Genomic DNA, 20902 nt, shown 5'->3' on the forward strand with positions numbered 1-20902 from the left:
ATCTATCAGGGTCACAGTTCTGAAACCCCAATACACTTGTACATTCATTAAATGACCTTTGAAGATTTGGGTACAAAAACTCATACTCTCCAACTTGAGGTCAAATTTTGCACTATTATTATGTAATTGAGGTTATTGGACTTTGCCATTGGGATGAGGCTTTTGTCTTTAAGTATGCGCTGCACCACCTACATTTGGTCTCATCAATTCTGCGATAAAAATAAGGACTTACTAATTGAATGATACTCGACTATGCACAACAACGACCCATCTACGTCAATAAGTGATTGGAGGCTTTCGACCAATCAAAAGCCTCCTTATTCTATTATATTGTCGCAGAGTACATCTCACCTTTTGTTGTCTGGGTACTGTAAACCAATATTTTTGTGTTCAGATATTTTCGCGGTACGAGCCTCACAAACATTTTTGTGGTGTGATGGGATGATTTTGCAATTGCAGATTACTTCAGCAATTAAGCTTCACTTTCGAGCATATTCACAGGGTGTTAAATTCGGGAGCCTAAATGCAAACCACAAATTGTGTGAAAATAAAACCAGCACAAAAATATCAGCTTATAAAATTACAGAATATATCTAGTACTCCCAGTACACCTTGGAGACTACTGTCATCTAACAGCATTTCTGATTGGTTGATAACTTGAAATGCTCATTTCAATTGCCAATTATGACTAGGCTTGCATTTGCAGATGGTCTTATTAATACCCTCCTTCATTGGTTCAAAATTGAACACAATATTCATTTTGGCCAATCGGCAGGTAGTTCTCATATGGTTACTAGTTTTTATTCATGCGACAAAAAGGTTCAATAGTACAAAAGCCACTTTCCTATGTGTAAGTCTGTCAAGAACAACAGTACTGCCAACTTGATTTTTCTTCATTTTGTATATTATTTAATGCATAAAAAAGCAATAAAAAAGTAAAACAATTTGAATTTTTGTCAATAATGTCCAAAATTTAACATCCATCACCTGGCCATGACAGAAACTGTAGGGTTATCATTAATGAAAAAACACAACTTTGTTCTAAATTTAGCAAATTGCCTACTTTCCATACCATTTTTTTCACAATTCTAAATCAACGTAAGAAATCGTCTGCAAAATAAATCTGTAACCTACTTCAGAAAATCAATAATCGCAGTTATAAATCTGAAGCCTCTTTATGGCGTAAGCAATCACAGCTATGATGATAAATATGGATGGTTACGACTGATAGGAATTTTATCATCATTTCTGACTGACCATACTGACCACTAGGGATGACCACAAGTGACCGATGGTGTCAATATGAAGAACAGAAGCACGCCTGTCATCACTCATCAAGACAAGGTTTTGCTCAGATTATATCATCATCTTTATTTCTTTCACTAGCATCTTATCATCGCAACCATTTCAACAATGACGGCATGTGCCATTTTTTAAAGGGCAACACTCGCCTTTTGCATTTCACAACACTAGGATCCACAACATGTTCATCTATCAGGGCACAGTTCTTTAACCCCAATACATTTGTACATGAACATTGAATGACCTTTGATAATTTGGGTACAAAAACTCATACTCTGCAACTTGAGGTCAAATTTTGCTCTATGATTGTTTAATTATGGTTATTGAACTATGTCATTGGGATGAGGCTATTGTGGTCCATTTCACGAGATGGCAACTTGCAGACGACATCAAATTTACAACAATTACATGTAGCAAGTATCCTAGGCCTTCGTCAGTTTATTTAAGGGGGCAGAGGGTGGAGGCAGATGCACCGCAAAATAAATATTTAAAGATAAACTGGATGAAAAGTTATGTTGAATAAATATCTTAAAAAGTGTGCTCCAATTATTTCCTTGTTTATAATGGGTTTCAAAATGAGGCATTTTTTACAAATTCTTGGTAAACTTGAAATGAATAACCTCAAATTTTGCTAAATTTGCCTTCAAATATTATTGAATGTGGTCAATCACCCCCACATTGCTTCCAAATGTTAATATCTCTAATAATTGATCATCTGATAAAAGCTGCATCCTTTTGTCCATCATAAAGCCACACACCAAGGATATTATGAAGCAGGAAATAGCTATGACATGTTTTGGATCTCAGCCATACAGTATTAAGGTGGTAATGGAGGCATTATGGAAGTGCTCTAAGCATGTTTTAAACAGATTAATTGAGTAGAGCAAAGCGCAACTATCAATATGCCTTTTGTTTGAAGCAAATCGGACATACGGTTTTCAAAATATGTCAATTTATATTTTCTTTGTATCTTATTGTTTGTATCAATAATCAATAAAGTTAATGAGCTAAAATGGCTGGAGAAGCTCATTAACATATAATTTTACCAATATTTTGCTAAAAATCCATGCATAAATGTTCAGTGTACTTTTATTTTGCATACTTTTGCCTTGAAACTTGGTCAAAGTGTTTATATGTTCTAATGTATTATATAGTGAAGCCACCCCCTAATTTGCATATTTGCATAATTAATTAGCATTTATGCAAATTAGCTCATTAATTATGCAAATATGCAAATTAGGGGGCGGCTTCACTATATAGTACATTAGAACATATTAGAAACACTTTGACCAAGTTTCAGAGCAAAAGTATGCAAAATAAAAGTACTATGAACATTTATGCATGGATTTTTAGCAAAATATTGGCAAAAATTACATATTAATGAGCCTTTACAGTCATTTTAGCTCATTAACTACATTGATTATTGATAAAAACAGTAAGATACAAAGAAAATATAAATTGATGTATTATGAAAACAGTATGTCCGATTAGCTTCAAACAAAAGGCATACTGATCAGTGTACTTTGCCCTACTCAATTAGTCTATTGAAAACATGCTAAGAGCATTTCTTGATTTCCAGAAATATCATCCAAAACCACCTTAAGCCTGGACAATGAACAAGCTGTATTATAAAAGACTTAATAACACTTTTCATGTTAATAAAAATTGTTTAGGATGTTTTGGTAAGCCACTTGAGCACTTCCCACTTTCCTGGTAGGACTGATTCAACATGTTCAAGGTTTGAGAATACTCATTTTTATTATGATTTGAGAAAACCACAAGCATATCATTAGCTTGAAATAGTTTCTAAACATAAACTGTAAACACCAGCAAACAAGGACCAGCAACTTTTCTCTATCTACATAAACTGAGGACCATGTAACCGAGGACCATGTAACCGAGGACCTGGCCATTTTGTAAGCTCCAAATCGTAGACACATTTGAATTTTTACTATCCAACCAAGACCTGATCCTATCCCTGGCAAGCAAGACATGGTCTATATGCAATTTTTACATTGTTTGCAATATGCTGGTAGGGAACCGTGGATGTCCACCATTTCTAAGTGTCCTCAGCTATCAATGAATTTGCAGGAGTGCGATTTGCACATCCTCAAATGCCCCATTACAAACCTCCACCACCCCCTTCCCACACCTCCACTACCCCCTCCCACACATACACTATTTCTCAATCCTCTCATCTTTTCATCTCTTCAAGTCGGGATGTCCAAATCATAATCCATCTAGCACTGGCAGGCCTCTTCAACTATCATACAAACACATTATACAAGCCGAGCAGCAATTAAAGAAAACACCTTCCCCAAGATATGCATATCGCCTAAAAACTCACACCAGGTTTCATATTTCATCTAAATTTAGCAGATAAATGACAACAATTTGTATTAAATGTCTCGATCCGTCTGCCGCTATCAAAGAAACGACAAATTAATTATTTTCGTGTATAACTGCCAATGCTTCGCTACAGGGCCGGTATCATAAGCAGCTGTCTGACATTTTTTTGATATTGTGCTAGATGAAAGCAAGCTGATACTTTTAATAAGACATAAAAGGGACTTCAGTAATAACCCTCGCATGTCAAGATCCTGTGTATGTGTAATTGCAAATCTATGTATTTGTAAAATAAGTCGTCATTGAGAGAATTCCGATGCATAGTGATGATTAAGACGGCACAGGTTGCGTTGTTGTCATAGTAGATTACTTGCTTGTGTTGCATGTGATTATTATTGGTGATGATATGAAGTGAGCTCATTTTACACCGCGACTTGTCAAACCTGTAAGATCTGAGGGCCAAAGATGAATTGATTGCTTACATAATTACTATTGCCTTTTATAACTCAGCCGACGACATTACAAGAAATAGGAATGAACGGAAAGAGATCCTGCTCTGGTATGTTGTGCGAGGCTGTGGAATTTTGCAATCTTTGGCTAGATTTTGTTTGTATTACTCCAAAATCCTAATGATCCGTTTTGACTTATTTATATGGAGCAATTGTGCAATACTGCAGACATCAATGGTGATAAATAAAGAGCATAAAATGAACATAAAAATGACTGCACAAATCAGTGCGCAAATGATCTAAAGTAACGGTTAGCCTGAGTATCTGTGTGATTTGATTACATGTTTGAGAGATCCAAAGTAACAAACTTGAAAATCACACAAACTAAAACTTGTAACTCTTACAATTATAAATTATTAGCTATACATTTATCCGGGCATTTATCATTTGTTTAAGATAATGGTCATCATATCATCTACATGTAAATCTTCACTCCGAAATCTTACAAAAATAACCCATTTTATTTATAATCAAAAACCTGTAGAATTTCGATCTATTTACAAATCCAGAAATTTTGAGAAAAAAATCCTGATCAATGTCATCTGCACATGTACACCTACAACTGTGCAGAATTTTGATCCTTTACCTCTTTTATTTACAACAGTCACAAAATTGAGAAAGAGGAACTCCTCTTCATCATTGTCGCCTGTAAGTTAAGTAGAGTATCACCAGAAAACATGCGACACGTCAGCCGCGATAATGGATTAGCGAGTGGCTATCATGTATCTATGACACCCGTCGTAACACGTCTCGCAAAAATTCCTAATAAATAAGGATTCCTCCGTCCCTTTTTTTGTGTGCGTTTCTTCAAACCTTGGCATGGACAGAGTCAGTCGGCAGCATGGTCAGATGATACTGGCAGCCTGGCCGCGACATCGTGCAATAATTTACTAAATGGCATTTTATCTATTGACCACAGGGGTTGCTATGCATTTGAGGTGTCTCGTGTAAGGCCAATATCGTGCCCGAAATGGAATGGATACTTTTTGATTATGTGAGCGGAATAAAAAACTGACCCATTTCTATTTCTATATTTATTACGTGTTTTATCGATAACAAAAGATCATTTCCAGTAAAATATTTTACAACTACAAGTGAGTGATATATATTACATGTAAACAATGATCTAATTAGTTCATCCTATTTCTTGTGGCAAAAAAAGCTTATTTGTAACATTATCGCCATCAACAAGAAAGTGTTGTGCATAATTACATTAACTTATATTATTGATGTGAACTTAGACATACTTCAAGCCCGGGCTGTAAACTGGACCCAATTACGCTATTTATCGCTTATCGCCAATAATAAGAACGGGTTAAAACCTGCACATAATCGGATCCTTACTAACCATTGATTAGCGACGATGCGGCCAATTAGTCTGGACTCAGACTGGACACGGGTTATTGCCAAGTTCGTCTCAAGTTCACGCAATTATTTGTGAGGGTATAGATTTCCCGATAACCCTCCCCACATTAATGTTAACAGCAAACAACGGGTTAACAGTTTTCACATCACATCTTCAAAAGAAATTTTAAGAAGAATTTATTTCCATAATGAAAAACTGCATGAAGAACCATTCAAATTGAGAGCAAATATGCCTAGTAGAAGTTCAGTGATTCTTGAATAAAAGTTTTGACAAAAAATTTGATATCTTCTACAGTTGAATTTAAAGTTGTATGTAAGCAAATCAGCAATCAAGATTGTTCAATACCCTTGCCCCACAATACAGGCAACACCAGCAGTGTGTATCATGCAGTAGCCTTACTATACAGCCACACATGCATGGATCATTGTGGTAAAGTTAGGCAGATTTTGCGGTACCACTGTTAGCATGGCTATGACTGCTTCCCTGTCATTTAGGCAAGCAATATTGTGGTTTCAATGGCACACTGCATTACCAGTCTGGCATTGTGTGTCTGTGTGTACTTGCAGTAGCAATACTTATCATTTAAGGATCACTTTAGTTTTGAGACAAATAAAATTTCCAATTATTTTATGTTTCCATTTTCATTTCAATTTATAATAATATACTATGGTACTGCAAAAGATATTCATATTTATAAGTCACATAATAATATATGTATCAACAAACAAAAATAAAATACATAACTGACTAAATCAATTTAAAAAAGAAAATGTAAAATGACCAGGGGAGTGTTATTATGGTTGCAGAATCCCAGTCATTTTGCCCAGTGAATTCTTCCCAGTATTTTGTCTAAAATAGTCTATATTCATTTATAAAACAGTTTTCAAGTTACTGCTAAAAATGGCATTTGTGTTATAAAACCCAACAACCTCCTATTATTGTCTTTACCACCACCGATTTAACCCACTATCACCCCTAGAATAAGTATAGTTGCAGACATTTCTACTAAACTGTTTGTCACATATCGAGGGTTGAGAGCCACAAAGCCTCAACTCACAATCACTTGCTCCCACAAAATGAGCATTAAGTCGCCAGGACACTATACATGTAGAAGATATGGTCCATTATTTCCAGGATCTGTGATTAAATCATGAAAAAAATCTTTAGAAAATAAAAGAAATTCTGGAGGAAATATTGATTTTTGAAGACCAAAGCAAGGAGCCATCCTAACATGTTTGGTATGAAGTTAAAGGGTATAAAATAAGTTATTTCAAATCTGGAATATCTCATAAAGTTATTTTGCCAACTTTATGCTCACTTTGTTAGAACGGGTCATAGTGAACTAAGGCTTTCTGGTTCTGAATCTTCAATATGAATAAAAGTATTTTATCAGCACTTTAGTTTCCAATTTCAAACTTTGGTAGGCCCCTTTATTACTCAATACATTACCTCTCCATAAAGTACACACACCCTAATACCACCTTTATCCAATTATTAATAGATTAATTATGAAACTTTTAATTACTTTTAATTATCATTTATTCCTGCATAAATTGAACATTACACATTTCGCAAAAGTCATAATTGAAAGTGCAAGCAACCTCCTTTTACAATGTCATTTGCAACATATCTAAATCTTACATTAAATACTTAGCCAATTAACAGAGTTAATTATATGACATCCATCGCCAATGAGTTAACCGCGGAAGTGATACATCTGTCACCAACTTAATATCTACAAATGCCAACAGCATGTTTAAAAAAAGTTCATAAAGTATTTATGATTATCTAACATCGTCACTGAGGGAGGCCAAAATGACTGTTCTTAATTAATGTTATTTTATAAATATCGATATACAATTAAAAATGTGCCATCAGTCGCCGCCTACAGAGACACAATATCATCTTTTATAAATGACATGAACTAATTTTGTTATGAATAGCAATATGAAACTGATATCAAGTATAGACAACCTTGGAGCGGAAGTATTTGGCGAACTTTTTTCACTCCCTCGGACACACTATAACAACACCTGTAGCAGCAAGCAGGAAATCGGACTAATCATCACAAGCTAACTAAGTCTTCTTACGTAATCTATGAAATTTCATTCCAAAAGTATAAATAAATATAAATAAATAGATATGTGCCCCCAGCGAGAAAGTCGGCACATGATTACAGGGATGGGTTTGTTTTAAAGCAACCTGAATCCAGAATTGAAACCTGTTGTGTTAATGACAAAGCAAATGAACCAGAAAAATTGATAAGAAGTCAAACAAGGTGGCATTTATCAACATAAAGGGAGGAATGAAATATCAAGGTTTAATATAAGGGATATTGTTGTAATATACACGATTAACACTGAATTCAATTAGTGTCTAATTTCAATGACTCCAGTTGTGCACATCTTGGTTGAAAAAATATCGGGAAAAAATATTACCTTTGTAACAATGCAGCTATGATTATAGTTTCATATTTTAAGTAAATAAATAACCCTAAAACACACAACTACATTGATAATTAATGACATGAACACGCTAACATAGTCTTAACGAGCGCTTAATTATCCCTAAATTGATTAAAAAATTATGAATTGTTTCCGAAATGTTTACATCAAGGCAATTGGCCTGGAAATGATCCATGTGGGAAAGCCAGTCTCAAATTTGTTGGGTACTGGCGTATAAAAGCCACAGGCACTAGTGTGGTTTGTTAACGAAAGAACACAACGAATTCTTGGTTCTTGTACAAAAGAGGTACAATAAAGTGTAAGATTTTGATTGACACATACAACCCTACTCATGAATTAATAATTGTGAAAATCAGGTAGAACCGTCAAGTGTGAAGAAAAAACAAATCAGTTCTTTTATTGAATTCAAGATTGAATTGAAAAAAAGTAAAGAATTGTGCTTGAAATTATTATTATGCACAATTACTATTCAAAATCACTCTTGTATATCATTGTATGAACGTGATGATCACGACAGAATTGAGGATTAAAAAGTAAGTTTTTAATGGCAAAATATGAAATTGAGTGACAAACAGCCTCATAATTAACATGATTAATGATTAATAATTTGTGTCTTGATCCATATATCTATTCTAAATCATAATTTCCTGATGCACATGTATAATTGTTAGAATGTCATTTAATTTTCCACATATTCCATTTAAAATCCATACCCCCTATCAGGGCTCGAAAAAATGTTAATATCTCAGGAAGCAAGCTAAATTTCCCACAATTTACCCACAATGTTTCCCACAATTTACCCACAATGTTTCCCACAATTTACCCACAATGTTTTTACATACAAAAAAGACACAATTTCCTTCCAAATGCCAGAATTTCCCTCCAAACACCAACATTTCCTGGGAATGAGCTTCCCAAATTCCCCACTTTTTCGAGCCATGCCCCCTATGTGCATGGAAAATTTAAAATGCCAACCAAATTCGACAGTTTTGAATAATTCCCCAACTTCCAAAGGGGGTATGTGGATTTTAAATAGAATATAGCACATTCCAACTTCATAAAGGTACAATATCAAGAGTTTGGTGCTAGAAAGTCCTGTCTGCAATAGCTGCCCTATAGACAATATGACTATTTCTGCATTTCATATTGTAAACATATGACACCTGGCAGCTATGCCAGATATGCCTTCCTTGCTCTAAATCCCCAAAATGTATTGTTCACTCTACCAGGTAAGCAAACTTTATCAGTTGCTTCTTGAATTTTTATAAAACTTTTATTATTTCATTCCTATGCAATGACAGTTTCTGTTATTGATGCAAGAAGCCAAACCAACACTTGTCATTATTCATATTCCTGATGTATGCATTGGTATTTGTCATAATAATAACTAACTCCCATACGCTATTGTCCGACCAATATAAACGGTATCTGAGAATACCCACGGTAGCCTGCAATACTAACAAACCTGTGTTTGCTTCTTAAGTAACAGTAGTACCCTGGGATCATGAAATATATTGATTATTTTACCCCTCCAAAACTATTAATATTACTTACAACAAATCTGAAATTGTGCTCATTGTGCAAACATAAAAGTTGAAAAGGACTGAACAATTGAACAATCTGAGTCAGGTCAGGTGAATCACTCTTGCAAGAAGTTCATTTAAAGTCAGATCTAACATTGCCTCTGATTGGTCAATTACATGATATCTTCATTTCAATCACCAATCGGAATTGAGTTTTGCAAATAATTCATCCCAATTTTTTGCATGGTGAAATTATTGTAACAATGTTGCTGATTGGTCCAAGTGATAATGAAAACTTCTTTTTGACCAATAGGCAAGTAGTTCTCATGGGGTTATGAAGTTCATTTAAAGTCAGTAAAAGGTAGTATGGGATCAAGGTAGGCTATTCACACATATGGATTTCCTGTATTACAGAAACTTCTGGACACAGCAAAAAAAAATTGAAAGAAAAGCTGTTAATTACCATGGTTCATTTGATTATCATAACAAAATCACTCTTTCCCACATCAATGACTATTTTTGGTTTGGGCAGGTTTTCGGAGACACGGAGGAAAAACTTTTATAACATAAACCACAAATTGATTTCAAGTGATAGTTGACTCTGAATTATATAAAGTAAATGTTTTTTTACCAAACATGCGGAAAGTGAGGCTCACCACCACTTGTGGAGAGATTTGTGGCAGGTTCCCCCATCACCCTTTAAGATCACACCACCATCAAAATCATAGGACTTTTATACATTTGTATCTAAGTTTAGCTCTTTAAATTATAGTTACATGTATAAGCCATGTAAAGTATGCACCAGATCCCTTCCCCTCTCATCGTATCTCTATCCTCTCCCTCCTCCTCCCATACCTCTCCACCCTCCAGATACCTTCTAAGTTCTAGCCAGGAGGGGCAGCTACCCCCACAGCTACCCTCCTCCATGTGAAAAGTGGGATGTTAGCTGCCCTGATATGTTAGATTTTTAGGCCGTTTTGTAATTTTTAGCCCATTTTTGACCATTTTCATACAAATTACCACCCCCCCCCCTCCATCCTCTGAAACAGTGCTGGTTACGCTACTGATTCTATAACCACATTCCTAAACTTGCTTCATACATTATCAATACATTTCATATATATTCAATGAGTCCATATAATTGTTATGAAAACATTTTTAATATCCAATATTTCCTCAAAACCTATTCAGGATAATAGTCAATTCAAGACACCCTGTTTAACAACCCTTTGTCATTTTTGATCAATAAAAATTGGTGATCATAAATATGTTATTACCGACACAATGCAATTTACTAAACTTATTTCAAAACTTATTAAAAATTATCTATAATCTTCTGTCAATGGCTTAAAACTTCTGTGAAATAAGTAATGTCATAGAAAGGAATGACTGGAATCAATAACCATAATATAAAATTCTTTACAATTTATAGGCATAAAACCAAAATTTAAAATGAAAAGAACTGAAAAGCAATTTTTCATTACTGAGTCATTTTGTGGCATATCATTATCATATTTTTGGGTGGTCTTCTACTATAGTTGTGAACAAATACACAATGTTTTAGCAAACAACAAGCAACAGAGAGTCATATTTAAATAAATATGAGCCCTTCTTTTATTACACCTATTTGCATAATGTAACACAAAGGAGCCATTTTTATTATAGTGATGCAATTTTGGCCAACTTTCAAAGCCAGTGCTTTCATAAAAGAACAATGAAGCTCTTTCCTTTGGCAAATATACAATTTTTATTATATATTAATGGCATAACTCAAGAGTTTGGTCCATTTTTGCTTCCTTATGACCTCATAGATTACTGATGCTATTGTGAACAACAAAGATTTGAAGAGTATCATAAATAGTTGCATTTCTGATCATGAAAAGTAAACTTCTCAAATAATATTTGAGTTTGGTTTTAAGCTTCCATTTTATGGAAAATAAATGTGTAAATATGACTTTACCACACTTGAGTCTACACTTGACAATTTTACAAATTGTTGCTAAATTTGCTGATAAAATTGTTTTATACATCAAAGAAAAGAAATCTTTTTGACCACATTTTTGAAATTGTCCATTCTTCATTATACACCAACCAACAAGCACAGGTGATATTTGAGCAAATATTTGCTGTGATCCCGGGCTGTGATATGGACCCAAATTGATACATTTGCCCTGGCTTCAAAAATGGTACATTTGCTGTAGCCCCCAAGTCACTCCACAAGCTTCCACGGTTTATAGATAGACTCGAGGCCATAATTACTAGTGGTCAGCAACAATCTGAAGGTGTGCTGAGGGCTTGTGGGTTCAGCATTAGTACACTATAAAATCACCATATTTTTGTGCCATGGGCTTGAAAAAATCTGAACAACTCCGGTTGGAGAGATTTTCATATTATCAAGTTTTGCCTGGATTTTGAAACTAAATTTGCAGAGCAACATCCTACATATCTGAAATTGAGCTTGTTTCTGCGCATTAGTCAAATCTTCAATTGCAAACAGTTACATACAAGTTATTACATAACAAAGATAGTGTCTTAACACTATTTACAGTCACTATTACCTGACATGCTAGAGGGAAACAATTAATTTTTAAAAGCTTAAAATGTAACAGTAACTCACCTGAACAAATCCTCTTGAACCTAAACATCGCTAAACGACACTACTACTGATGTTGTACTCAAATGAACCACATCAAACGCCGCGTTGACGCCGGGTGTCAAAAAAAGGAAACAAGGGATCACAATGCCATGATCACCACCTTCCTCTATGACTTCCTTATTCTACCCCTTGTTACTACGGTAGTGATATGAATGCCAGGGTTGTTGAATTCCACAGGTAATAGTCAAAACACAGGAATGGGTTTACAAGTAGGTCTTTCGAGTCACAGTATATCAATGAATGACTGGAGCTGATGCATGTAAAGCTCACTAACTTTTAATGTGCATTGGGCCATTGATTGCGATTGATCATCAATTGATATAGATTCAGTAGGAGGAGTTTATTAGAAGAGGATTCAAATTTTTAATAAGAATGGATCAAAAAATTATATATTGATTATGAAATTCTAAGAATATCAGTAGTATACACCTGTAGATTATATTGAAATTATATTGAATGATATTGAACTGTTTTTGCAACAGATATAATGCAAGTTTATTAAACATTAGCATTGTATATTTTCTAAGGTGCTTTTTGGACCAACCAGATAACCAGCCCAAGTAGTATCTGCAAAATCAGCTTTTTTGGGTTCTTCCGGGTCTCAACTCGGTCCTGAAAAGGTAAACCCATATTTAATTGTCCACTTCTTAAACATCAGAAAATGTATGTGACCCAGTCTCCTGAATCCATCATTACTGACTGAAACTCCAGAGAAAATGCCTTCATAATGAAAATCAACTTGAAATTAAAGATTTTCAGAACATTTATCAACTTCCAAAAATCTATTACAAAATGTGATCAAAACATAACATAGGGATACATTGTGACCTCCATATCAACCTAAACTTTCTCTCACCCTTCCCCCTTTTATTTACTAAGGTAATATTCACCTGTAAGGCCTATTATGTAAAGTCACAACACAATACACACCAAATAAATACAATTTATCAACTTTGTAAGCCCTCAATTGTGGTCCAGTGGTCATCACCTTTCCCCTTCACGTGAACTTCAGTCCATTCTGAGAGAACTCGACTTTGAACTTAACCTACCCAATGGCAGCATTGAAAAGGGGGAGTGGTAAGCTCCTATCCATTCATCACCAGAGCTATCCCTGCATCATAAGCCCTTTGTAACACCCTTAACTTTGTACGCCAATGCGCTATAGCTATAGTCATCTCCTTTATACTTGAACTTCAGTTTATTCTTCAAGTCCCGTAACCTCAATGTAACATCCAAAAACGTCCACTTCAGACTCCCTGGATCCATCCAAGCATTGCGGGATAAGCCTTGGTAAAACCCTCCATTTCATAATACTTGCACAACCTTAGCTTGATTCCCACTGGATAATCGTTAGTCAAATAGCCGTGGAGGGCCAATGTATTGTCCACTAATCTGGACAATGATGGTCAAATAAAGTGTGAACTCCCGCTGACCTTCAAGTAACAAAAACCTACCAATTGACCACAAAATGGACTACGCAAGGACTTTTTTTGGAAGCTTAACTCTCTCCATGCGGGTGTTGACTGCAGACGCCACGTTTCAAAATTTCTTTTAAAATGCTAAAAATTCAGAATTGTACATTTTTATGACCATATTTGGAATCAGCATGAAATATGCATTAAAATGAGTACAAACAAGCCTGGTACTGGTTCCGAAGTTTTTGAGCTAGCTCATGACATTTTTAGAAAATATCTCAAAACACAGATTTCTTATGATGAAGCCTACAATGTATGGCGAACCACAGATCCTGGAGGCGAACACACAGACTATCAAACCAATGGTGCAATTGCAATGGTGTGATCATGAGGACCTTTTTCATTCAAGGTGGAATACAAATCGTTATGGTGACCAATAATTTATTCCCAGGTACTTTTTAAGAGGAAGGAAACTGTAGACCTACAACATCTTGGATAATCATTTACATCAATTTCTGCACTTTTTGATTCTTTCTATTGACATAGAAAATATTGATAATACAGGAAATTCTGATAGAATGATAGTACAGAAACTTGTAGATGGTGCCAGTTTCTATTGAGGTAGATTTTAGACTTCTGAGAGTTGGACATTGTGATTTGTCAAAACTCCAGACACTTTGAGAGTTAGACACATTGATTTGTCCAAACTCCAGACATTTTGAGAGTTGGACATGGTAATTTGTCCAAACTCCAGACATTTTGAGAGTTGCATATGGTGATTTGTCCAAACTGCAGACATTTTGAGAGTTGGACATGGTGATCTGTCCAAACTCCAGACATTTTGAGAGTTGGACAATGGTGATTTGTCCAAACTGCAGACATTTTGAGAGTTGGACATGGTGATCTGTCCAAACTCCAGACATTTTGAGAGTTGGACACATGTGATTTGTCCAAACTGCAGACATTTTGAAAGTTGGACATGGTGATTTGTTGAAACTCTACATAGTTTAATTACTGACATTGAAATGGACTGCATGACAGTGAAAAAGGTAAAATCGAATATCACAGATTCATCAATGTCAGTACAATAGGAAAGGTCTCGTTAACAATATTGCATTCCCACTTGCAAAAAAAAATGAACCCAAAATACTCACTCAAAATTAAGCTATAAAACTGATTGAATAAGCATACAAAAATAATAACTAATTTGGCAGCAATAGATTTGGTCTGTGATAAATCGATCACCTTACCACACAGACGGACACTTTTTACGTATGACTGCACCTTGGATGTCTTCATTTTAAGCGCAAACACTATGTAATCGGCGAACCGTTGCCCCTCTTTTGAAGTAGTTATGTTGAACTCCCTCGCAAAATAAATTTTGGCTCTGCAAGATTGGTTTTTGACAAAAGCGCACAAGACATTGACCTGTAGCCTAGCTTGGTTTAAAAAAAAAAGACCTGCACGCAAAGACAGATTCTGATTTGTCGTCTATGTAGCCGAGTCAAGGACCGCATTTTGCTATTGAAAACATTGAACTTCAACTATTTGACAGTGTGAGCCCATGCGTGGCATCTTTTTTTTTAATACCAGGGATGAACTTGGGAGTCTACGGTCATGGTCGTGTGGGAATCAACATAGCCACATTATCGTCAAATAATTGACAAAAAAGAAGATAAATCGGTAAGCGTCCTGGATCTGAAAATATGTTTTGAATCAATTCACGAAACATTTCTGTTATCAATTTAGAACATGGATGATTATCACAAAAAATTAAAAATTCTTTCATGATTTCATACCTCAGTTTAATGTGAAACAAGAACTACAATGAGAATTTGGTAAAGTCTTATCGCTAATTAGGAAATATTAATTGCATAACTTTGAGTAACTTTCAAAGAGCAATGCTTGTCCTGACTGATACAATTCAATCAGATGTTACCCCATTGTGTGCACTTTGCACAAGTTAAATAACAAACGTTTTTACGTAAAAAAACAAAATTTCTAACACCTTTATCTTCTGTTCATTTTTCAAAATCTGAAAATCAAAATCAGTGCAAATTGTCTCTCTCTGATCTGCAATATAGTCACGTTTACCAAATAATTATTATTTGTATAATATTGTATATTCTCCCCTTTTGTTCACCGTTCATCAATCATGTAGCGCTATTGTTACAAAACTATGCCCTCATCTTGACGTTCCACATGGTCACGCTACATGGACCATACACAAAATGCAAAATGGAAATATTATTAATAGTTAAGATTATTATTATGAATCTAAAGTAAATAATGGCGTAAAGGTAAGTAAATGCCATTAACACCACTCTGTACTTTTTTGTGTCACCAGAATGAAAAAAAAAGTAAAAAACAACTTTTGAATTTGAAATATGACATTAAATTTTTTGTTCAGAGGAATTTTAAGTGTTATGAAATATTGAATAACAAGCTTGTTAAGTTCATTTTTCGAAGCTAGAAAGAGCAAAATCACCTGTATGCTTATTGTTCATAGTAAAATTGCAAATTTAAAACTATCACTATCAAATCAAATCTTTTGGAATACTTTTGGAACACCCCACAACCCACACACTATACCCTAACAATTTCCCTCCCAAACCCTATAATTAAACTCCTATCCAGCACACAGGGTGCGTGGGGTAAATAATTTTTGAAGCTCTTCAAAAAATACCTTCTAAAATGAATTGATATCACTTGTTCCAATTAATCTCTCTGGCACTAAAATAAGACTTAATTTCTGTTAACTTCTAACACAAGGTATTATGACAAATGACCAATCCGATTTCTAAAACGTGTGGTCTTGATTGAATAATGACCACTCCAAGCTATTCTTTTATATTTACTATTCACAGACCCAGTCCAAAAATACCATGAATAATGACCAGTCTTTTCCTTCATATATTAAACTATAATGACCATCCATTTTACCCCTCTCCCTTTTACTTCATTGCATTATGAATAATGACCATTCGTTGTACCTCTTAGATCTCGTTAAATAATATGAGTGATGACCAAGTTTTTTGCTATATATTTCTCGTTACAATTATTATTAATGACCGTGTTTACCGGATCTATATCTTTATGCAATACGACTTACAAGATGTGGACAGATGTGTAAAGCCAGTCACAGGACTATAAGTCATCAGCTAAGGGGCTGATAGAAGGGAGGGAATATTAATCAATAAGAAGTTGTCATACATATCAAAGATATTTTACTTATTTCAAATTCACTTCTGCAATGTGTGGATTCTAATATAAGACTAAGAGTGTAAATAATTTTTGTAGCAATTATATAATATTAGCTGTGATATTTCTTAAACTATATAATTACTGGTTCTCTTCCTCGGTATGATGCAATATTGTGTACTTTTTAAATGGCCATGAAAAGTTGTTAGTCCTTATTTTTCACATCACATCACATCAAAATTACTCAAATCTGTTCCTAGAAAAAAAAATCACCATTGCTTTTGCAGGATAATGAAACAGTCACATAACCATAACCACAATTTCCAAGTGACCAATCATATTTTGTCCAATAAATGAGCACATAGCTGGTTAATGAAAAGACATTAAAAATAAATAAAATATTAATATTAATTCTACACTATATCACAAGTAAAATTGATTCCAAGAACTTCAAGAAGCCTAACAAAGGTTTTTTAAATAAAATTAATCCCAAAGTTTTTGACAGGAAAAGATTATGACATATATAAAGTGTAGAGAAATAGCAGTATTGATCTACATTGTACATCACTTTTGTATTAAAAATTTTACATAAAAATTTAATTGAAAAACAGGTGCTAGTTAAACAACATTTTTGGGAGACTTCAATTGAATTGTGCTTTGGTCATCAAAGCATGATATTAATTCTGAATTAAACAGTAGATTAAAAATTATTGATTGTGATGAATAAAATAGAGCAAGGGTCAAGAAACTCAGTTTTGGTTTTGGTGTTTATGGCACGAGGCCTGGTTGTATTTAAAGATTATAATTTTCAAGTGATTTATAGTAGTGTGGGTTATAAACATTCATAATATTGCAGAGGGATATCTAGACTATTTAGGTTTAATTGTCCTTTTCTAAACTATAAAATATGGCCTAGTTGCTATCAGAAAATGCTGAAGCAATGTTATGAAGTTTTCCATTATGATTTATATCATCATTGTTTCATAGGTTCAAAAGCTATAGTATTTAGCATCAACTTAATGAAGTTTTAAATTTTGTTTTAAAATATAGACTTAATGAGCTTTCAATGTTATAGCCTGCATTTTTTTTTTTCAGTAGACACCCTTTTAATAACTGAATATCAAAAGGAAACATTTATATTAGTAAGGTCCATTCCGGTCTCTCCGACTAAAATTAAGAATTCCAGTAAACAGAAATTCCATATCTCTAAACTTCCAAAGTTCTGGAATTCAAGATGTGCCCACAAAACTTACATTGTTTTTAAACCAGGCCATCTTTATTCCTGATAAAGTAAGCTGTTTGCATCACATACATATATACAGATAAGATAATTTCCTTACAATACATCTTCATTTTTGTAAGTTGTAGAATAAATCCCCAGAATAAACCATTTTAACAAAACACCTTGTTATCAATCAAATAAAAAAAGACTTGAAACTAGTTGTACAACTATGCATGAAATAGCCTATCATCGCTCATCAGATTTTTTTATTGTTATAAAAAGAAAATAAACTTCCCATTTCTGACATTTTGTATTACTAACACAGAAAACCAAAAGCAACATGTAGGCCTATCTTGAGTATAAATCAACTCGTGAAGATACCAAAACTATTTCAAATATGTTTTTTCATCTTTGCAAGTTCAGCAGCACCTGTCAAATCAGAATTTTGCACTGAAAAACTGAGATTTATTTTCCCGACGTTTAGACCAGCCCGAAACTAGAAAACAGTAACTGTGTAGTATTAGAATGATCACACAATATTCCTTTTACATCGTATCATACGTATACACTTTGAAAATTCTCATATCAAGTTTGAGCAAAATGTCACTAACTTTTTATCTTCGAATATCCATAAATCAAAACGAGGGATTGTTTCAATCAATGCAGTATTTACCGCTGCATGCTGCACGGCGGCGTGTGTGTATGTGCAACCACGGTGTATCCCTGCTGCCTAACAACGCATCATCAGTGCAGAGAATAGCCGGTGAATACAGCGCTGTATGAGTCGGGAAGGTCATTGATAACGGGAAAACCCCGGCCATAAAACGCGTTATACCACATTGCATTTACGCATTTTTAAACAGAAAATAAGCAGTTTCAATAAAGAAAGTATTGATTTATTCCAGGTAATAGTTATTTTTGAGAAAAAAATTAAAATTATTTCAAAATTTGAGAAAAAAATTAAACCAATATTTGTAAACAAAAAAATCAAAGTACGCAATAAGTAGTAAATTCAATTCAAGTAGCAACAAATAATGAAATAAATTGACGCGAAAAAGTAGCAGAAAGGATGTAGAAAAAACGTTCAAAATAAACAAATCTCACCTACAATACCAGAAGATAATGATCAAGACAAGAAGACGAGCAAGTTGGCATGCGAGGCATCATCAATACAGCGGTGTGCACAGATTTGAGATCACCGCCACCACACACGTACGTTACGGGAATAGCTATATGCAAAAGCCCCCGTACGTACTGTTAACCTTGAATAAACATTTCTTCACAAGAAAACAACCGTCTAGGAAAAAAACCAGGACGTGCAAACTCGGGTCACAGAAATAAAACAAATTTGACAAGATTTATAGGAAGTCCTCTTCAGCGCCAAATCTATACCATCATGTTGAACATCACCAAACCAGTTGCGAAAATATCCCAAAACATGCTTTTCGCACTTGTATACACACACACCAGTCAGCTGTTAAACGTCATTCATTCATATGGACCACAAAAAAATCCACACACACAAAAACACCAACAGGTCATTTTTATTGAAGATAAAAAAATAATCTTACCGTTTTCATGTTCCCGGTCTGAGCCAAGATGTTGTGGATTTGATTGTTTTCTCCTCGACATGGTTATAAGTCACAAGAAATGGCTTGATGCATTGAGAAGCTAAAAAAATCTCAGCGCGGCCGACTGTATGTGCGGCCGCGGGGATGAAGTAAGTAGTTCAGTGCGATAACTCTCTGGTTATGATGTGTCCAGATTCCGAAGCTGGAAATACATACAGCGTGCATTCATGCAGTCTTGTATGAATGACGAGTTAGGCAAAATTACAGAAATTAACCACACACAAGTATGAGAGCACGCCCTCCAGTGCGCATGTATATACACAAATTTATGATTTATCAATAATGCATGGTATAGGGCGGATGAATGGACTCTGATTGGTCCTTTAGATAATTAATTAGGTGTCAAAAGTTGTCACCAAAGGCTTGGTTATATTCCCAAAGCAAAGTCTCGACAAAAAAGTGATTATTACAATCCACACACGGGTTTTACTGATTTTAACAATCATATGTATTCATCTTCCTGAAGTGGAATACGATTGTAATATCATAAATGGCTATGTTGAATCAACAGTGCTTATCCAATTCGCTGGTTTAGTTCTTTGAAAGATTTTATTTTATTGATAATCGCACTGTTTATCTCTATTTAATCTTGTTGGGTATATACCGCGCCGCAAGCTTCGTAATCCGATGTGTAAAGTGTGGCAATCTATATAGCGGCTACCTGCTTTACGGAATTATAACGTGTTTGAACAACATCAATCTGTTGAAAATTAACTTTATTAAAAATGATAATCATTTTCTAAAGATTTTAAAAATAAATTTTAATGTATTATATTTACATACAATCATGTTAAAACAAATTGTAAGTTGCTTACAAGAGTTTAGCGCTTCTGGGCATATCATGGAATGTATGTGGACTGGACTATGCGTGATAAAAACGGTGATATAATATTTTGTCGAATCTGTGCAAGCTATCATTTATCTATTTTCATCCGAGCAAGCTCAAAGATAGGGCCAGTCATAAGCCGGCGAGCTAGCCATTGAGATGGTGGACCAACGCCCTCGCCGCCGTTCAAACACATGATGTATTATCATATTAAATTGTTCTTCTCCTGTTCAAAAACATGATTTATTCATAAGGCAAGGAAAGAAAGAAAGCCATCAACACTTTCTTTCAATCCAATATTGGTCATAACCACTAACTAAACAGAAAATATACACGCTGAAGAATAACAAGTGGTCCTGACAATTGTACCATACAGGTGTTCAAAACATGGTATGTTTTTACTATAACATTTGTTAACATTTTCTTTTATAAATATTAAA

The 20902-nt window shown here is 34.5% G+C and overlaps 1 protein-coding gene across 2 annotated transcripts in view; it reads right to left on the minus strand.

Moving 5' to 3' along the window:
• LOC140136131 (sal-like protein 1) overlaps positions 1–19828 on the minus strand; it is a 60484-nt gene extending 40656 nt beyond the window's left edge. The window contains exon 1 of one of the 2 annotated variants that reach the window (XM_072157836.1): positions 19577–19828. In XM_072157836.1, the coding sequence (XP_072013937.1) occupies positions 19577–19637 (61 nt within the window). In that variant the 5' untranslated portion in view covers positions 19638–19828. Of the gene's footprint in view, positions 1–12128; positions 12349–19576 lie in introns of those variants that run through there. The other variant, XM_072157837.1, reaches the window with a different exon arrangement.
• Positions 19829–20902: the final 1074 nt, after the last annotated feature.

Source organism: Amphiura filiformis, chromosome 16, assembly GCF_039555335.1.
Source record: "Amphiura filiformis chromosome 16, Afil_fr2py, whole genome shotgun sequence".
NCBI classification, from domain to species: Eukaryota; Metazoa; Echinodermata; class Ophiuroidea; order Amphilepidida; family Amphiuridae; genus Amphiura; species Amphiura filiformis.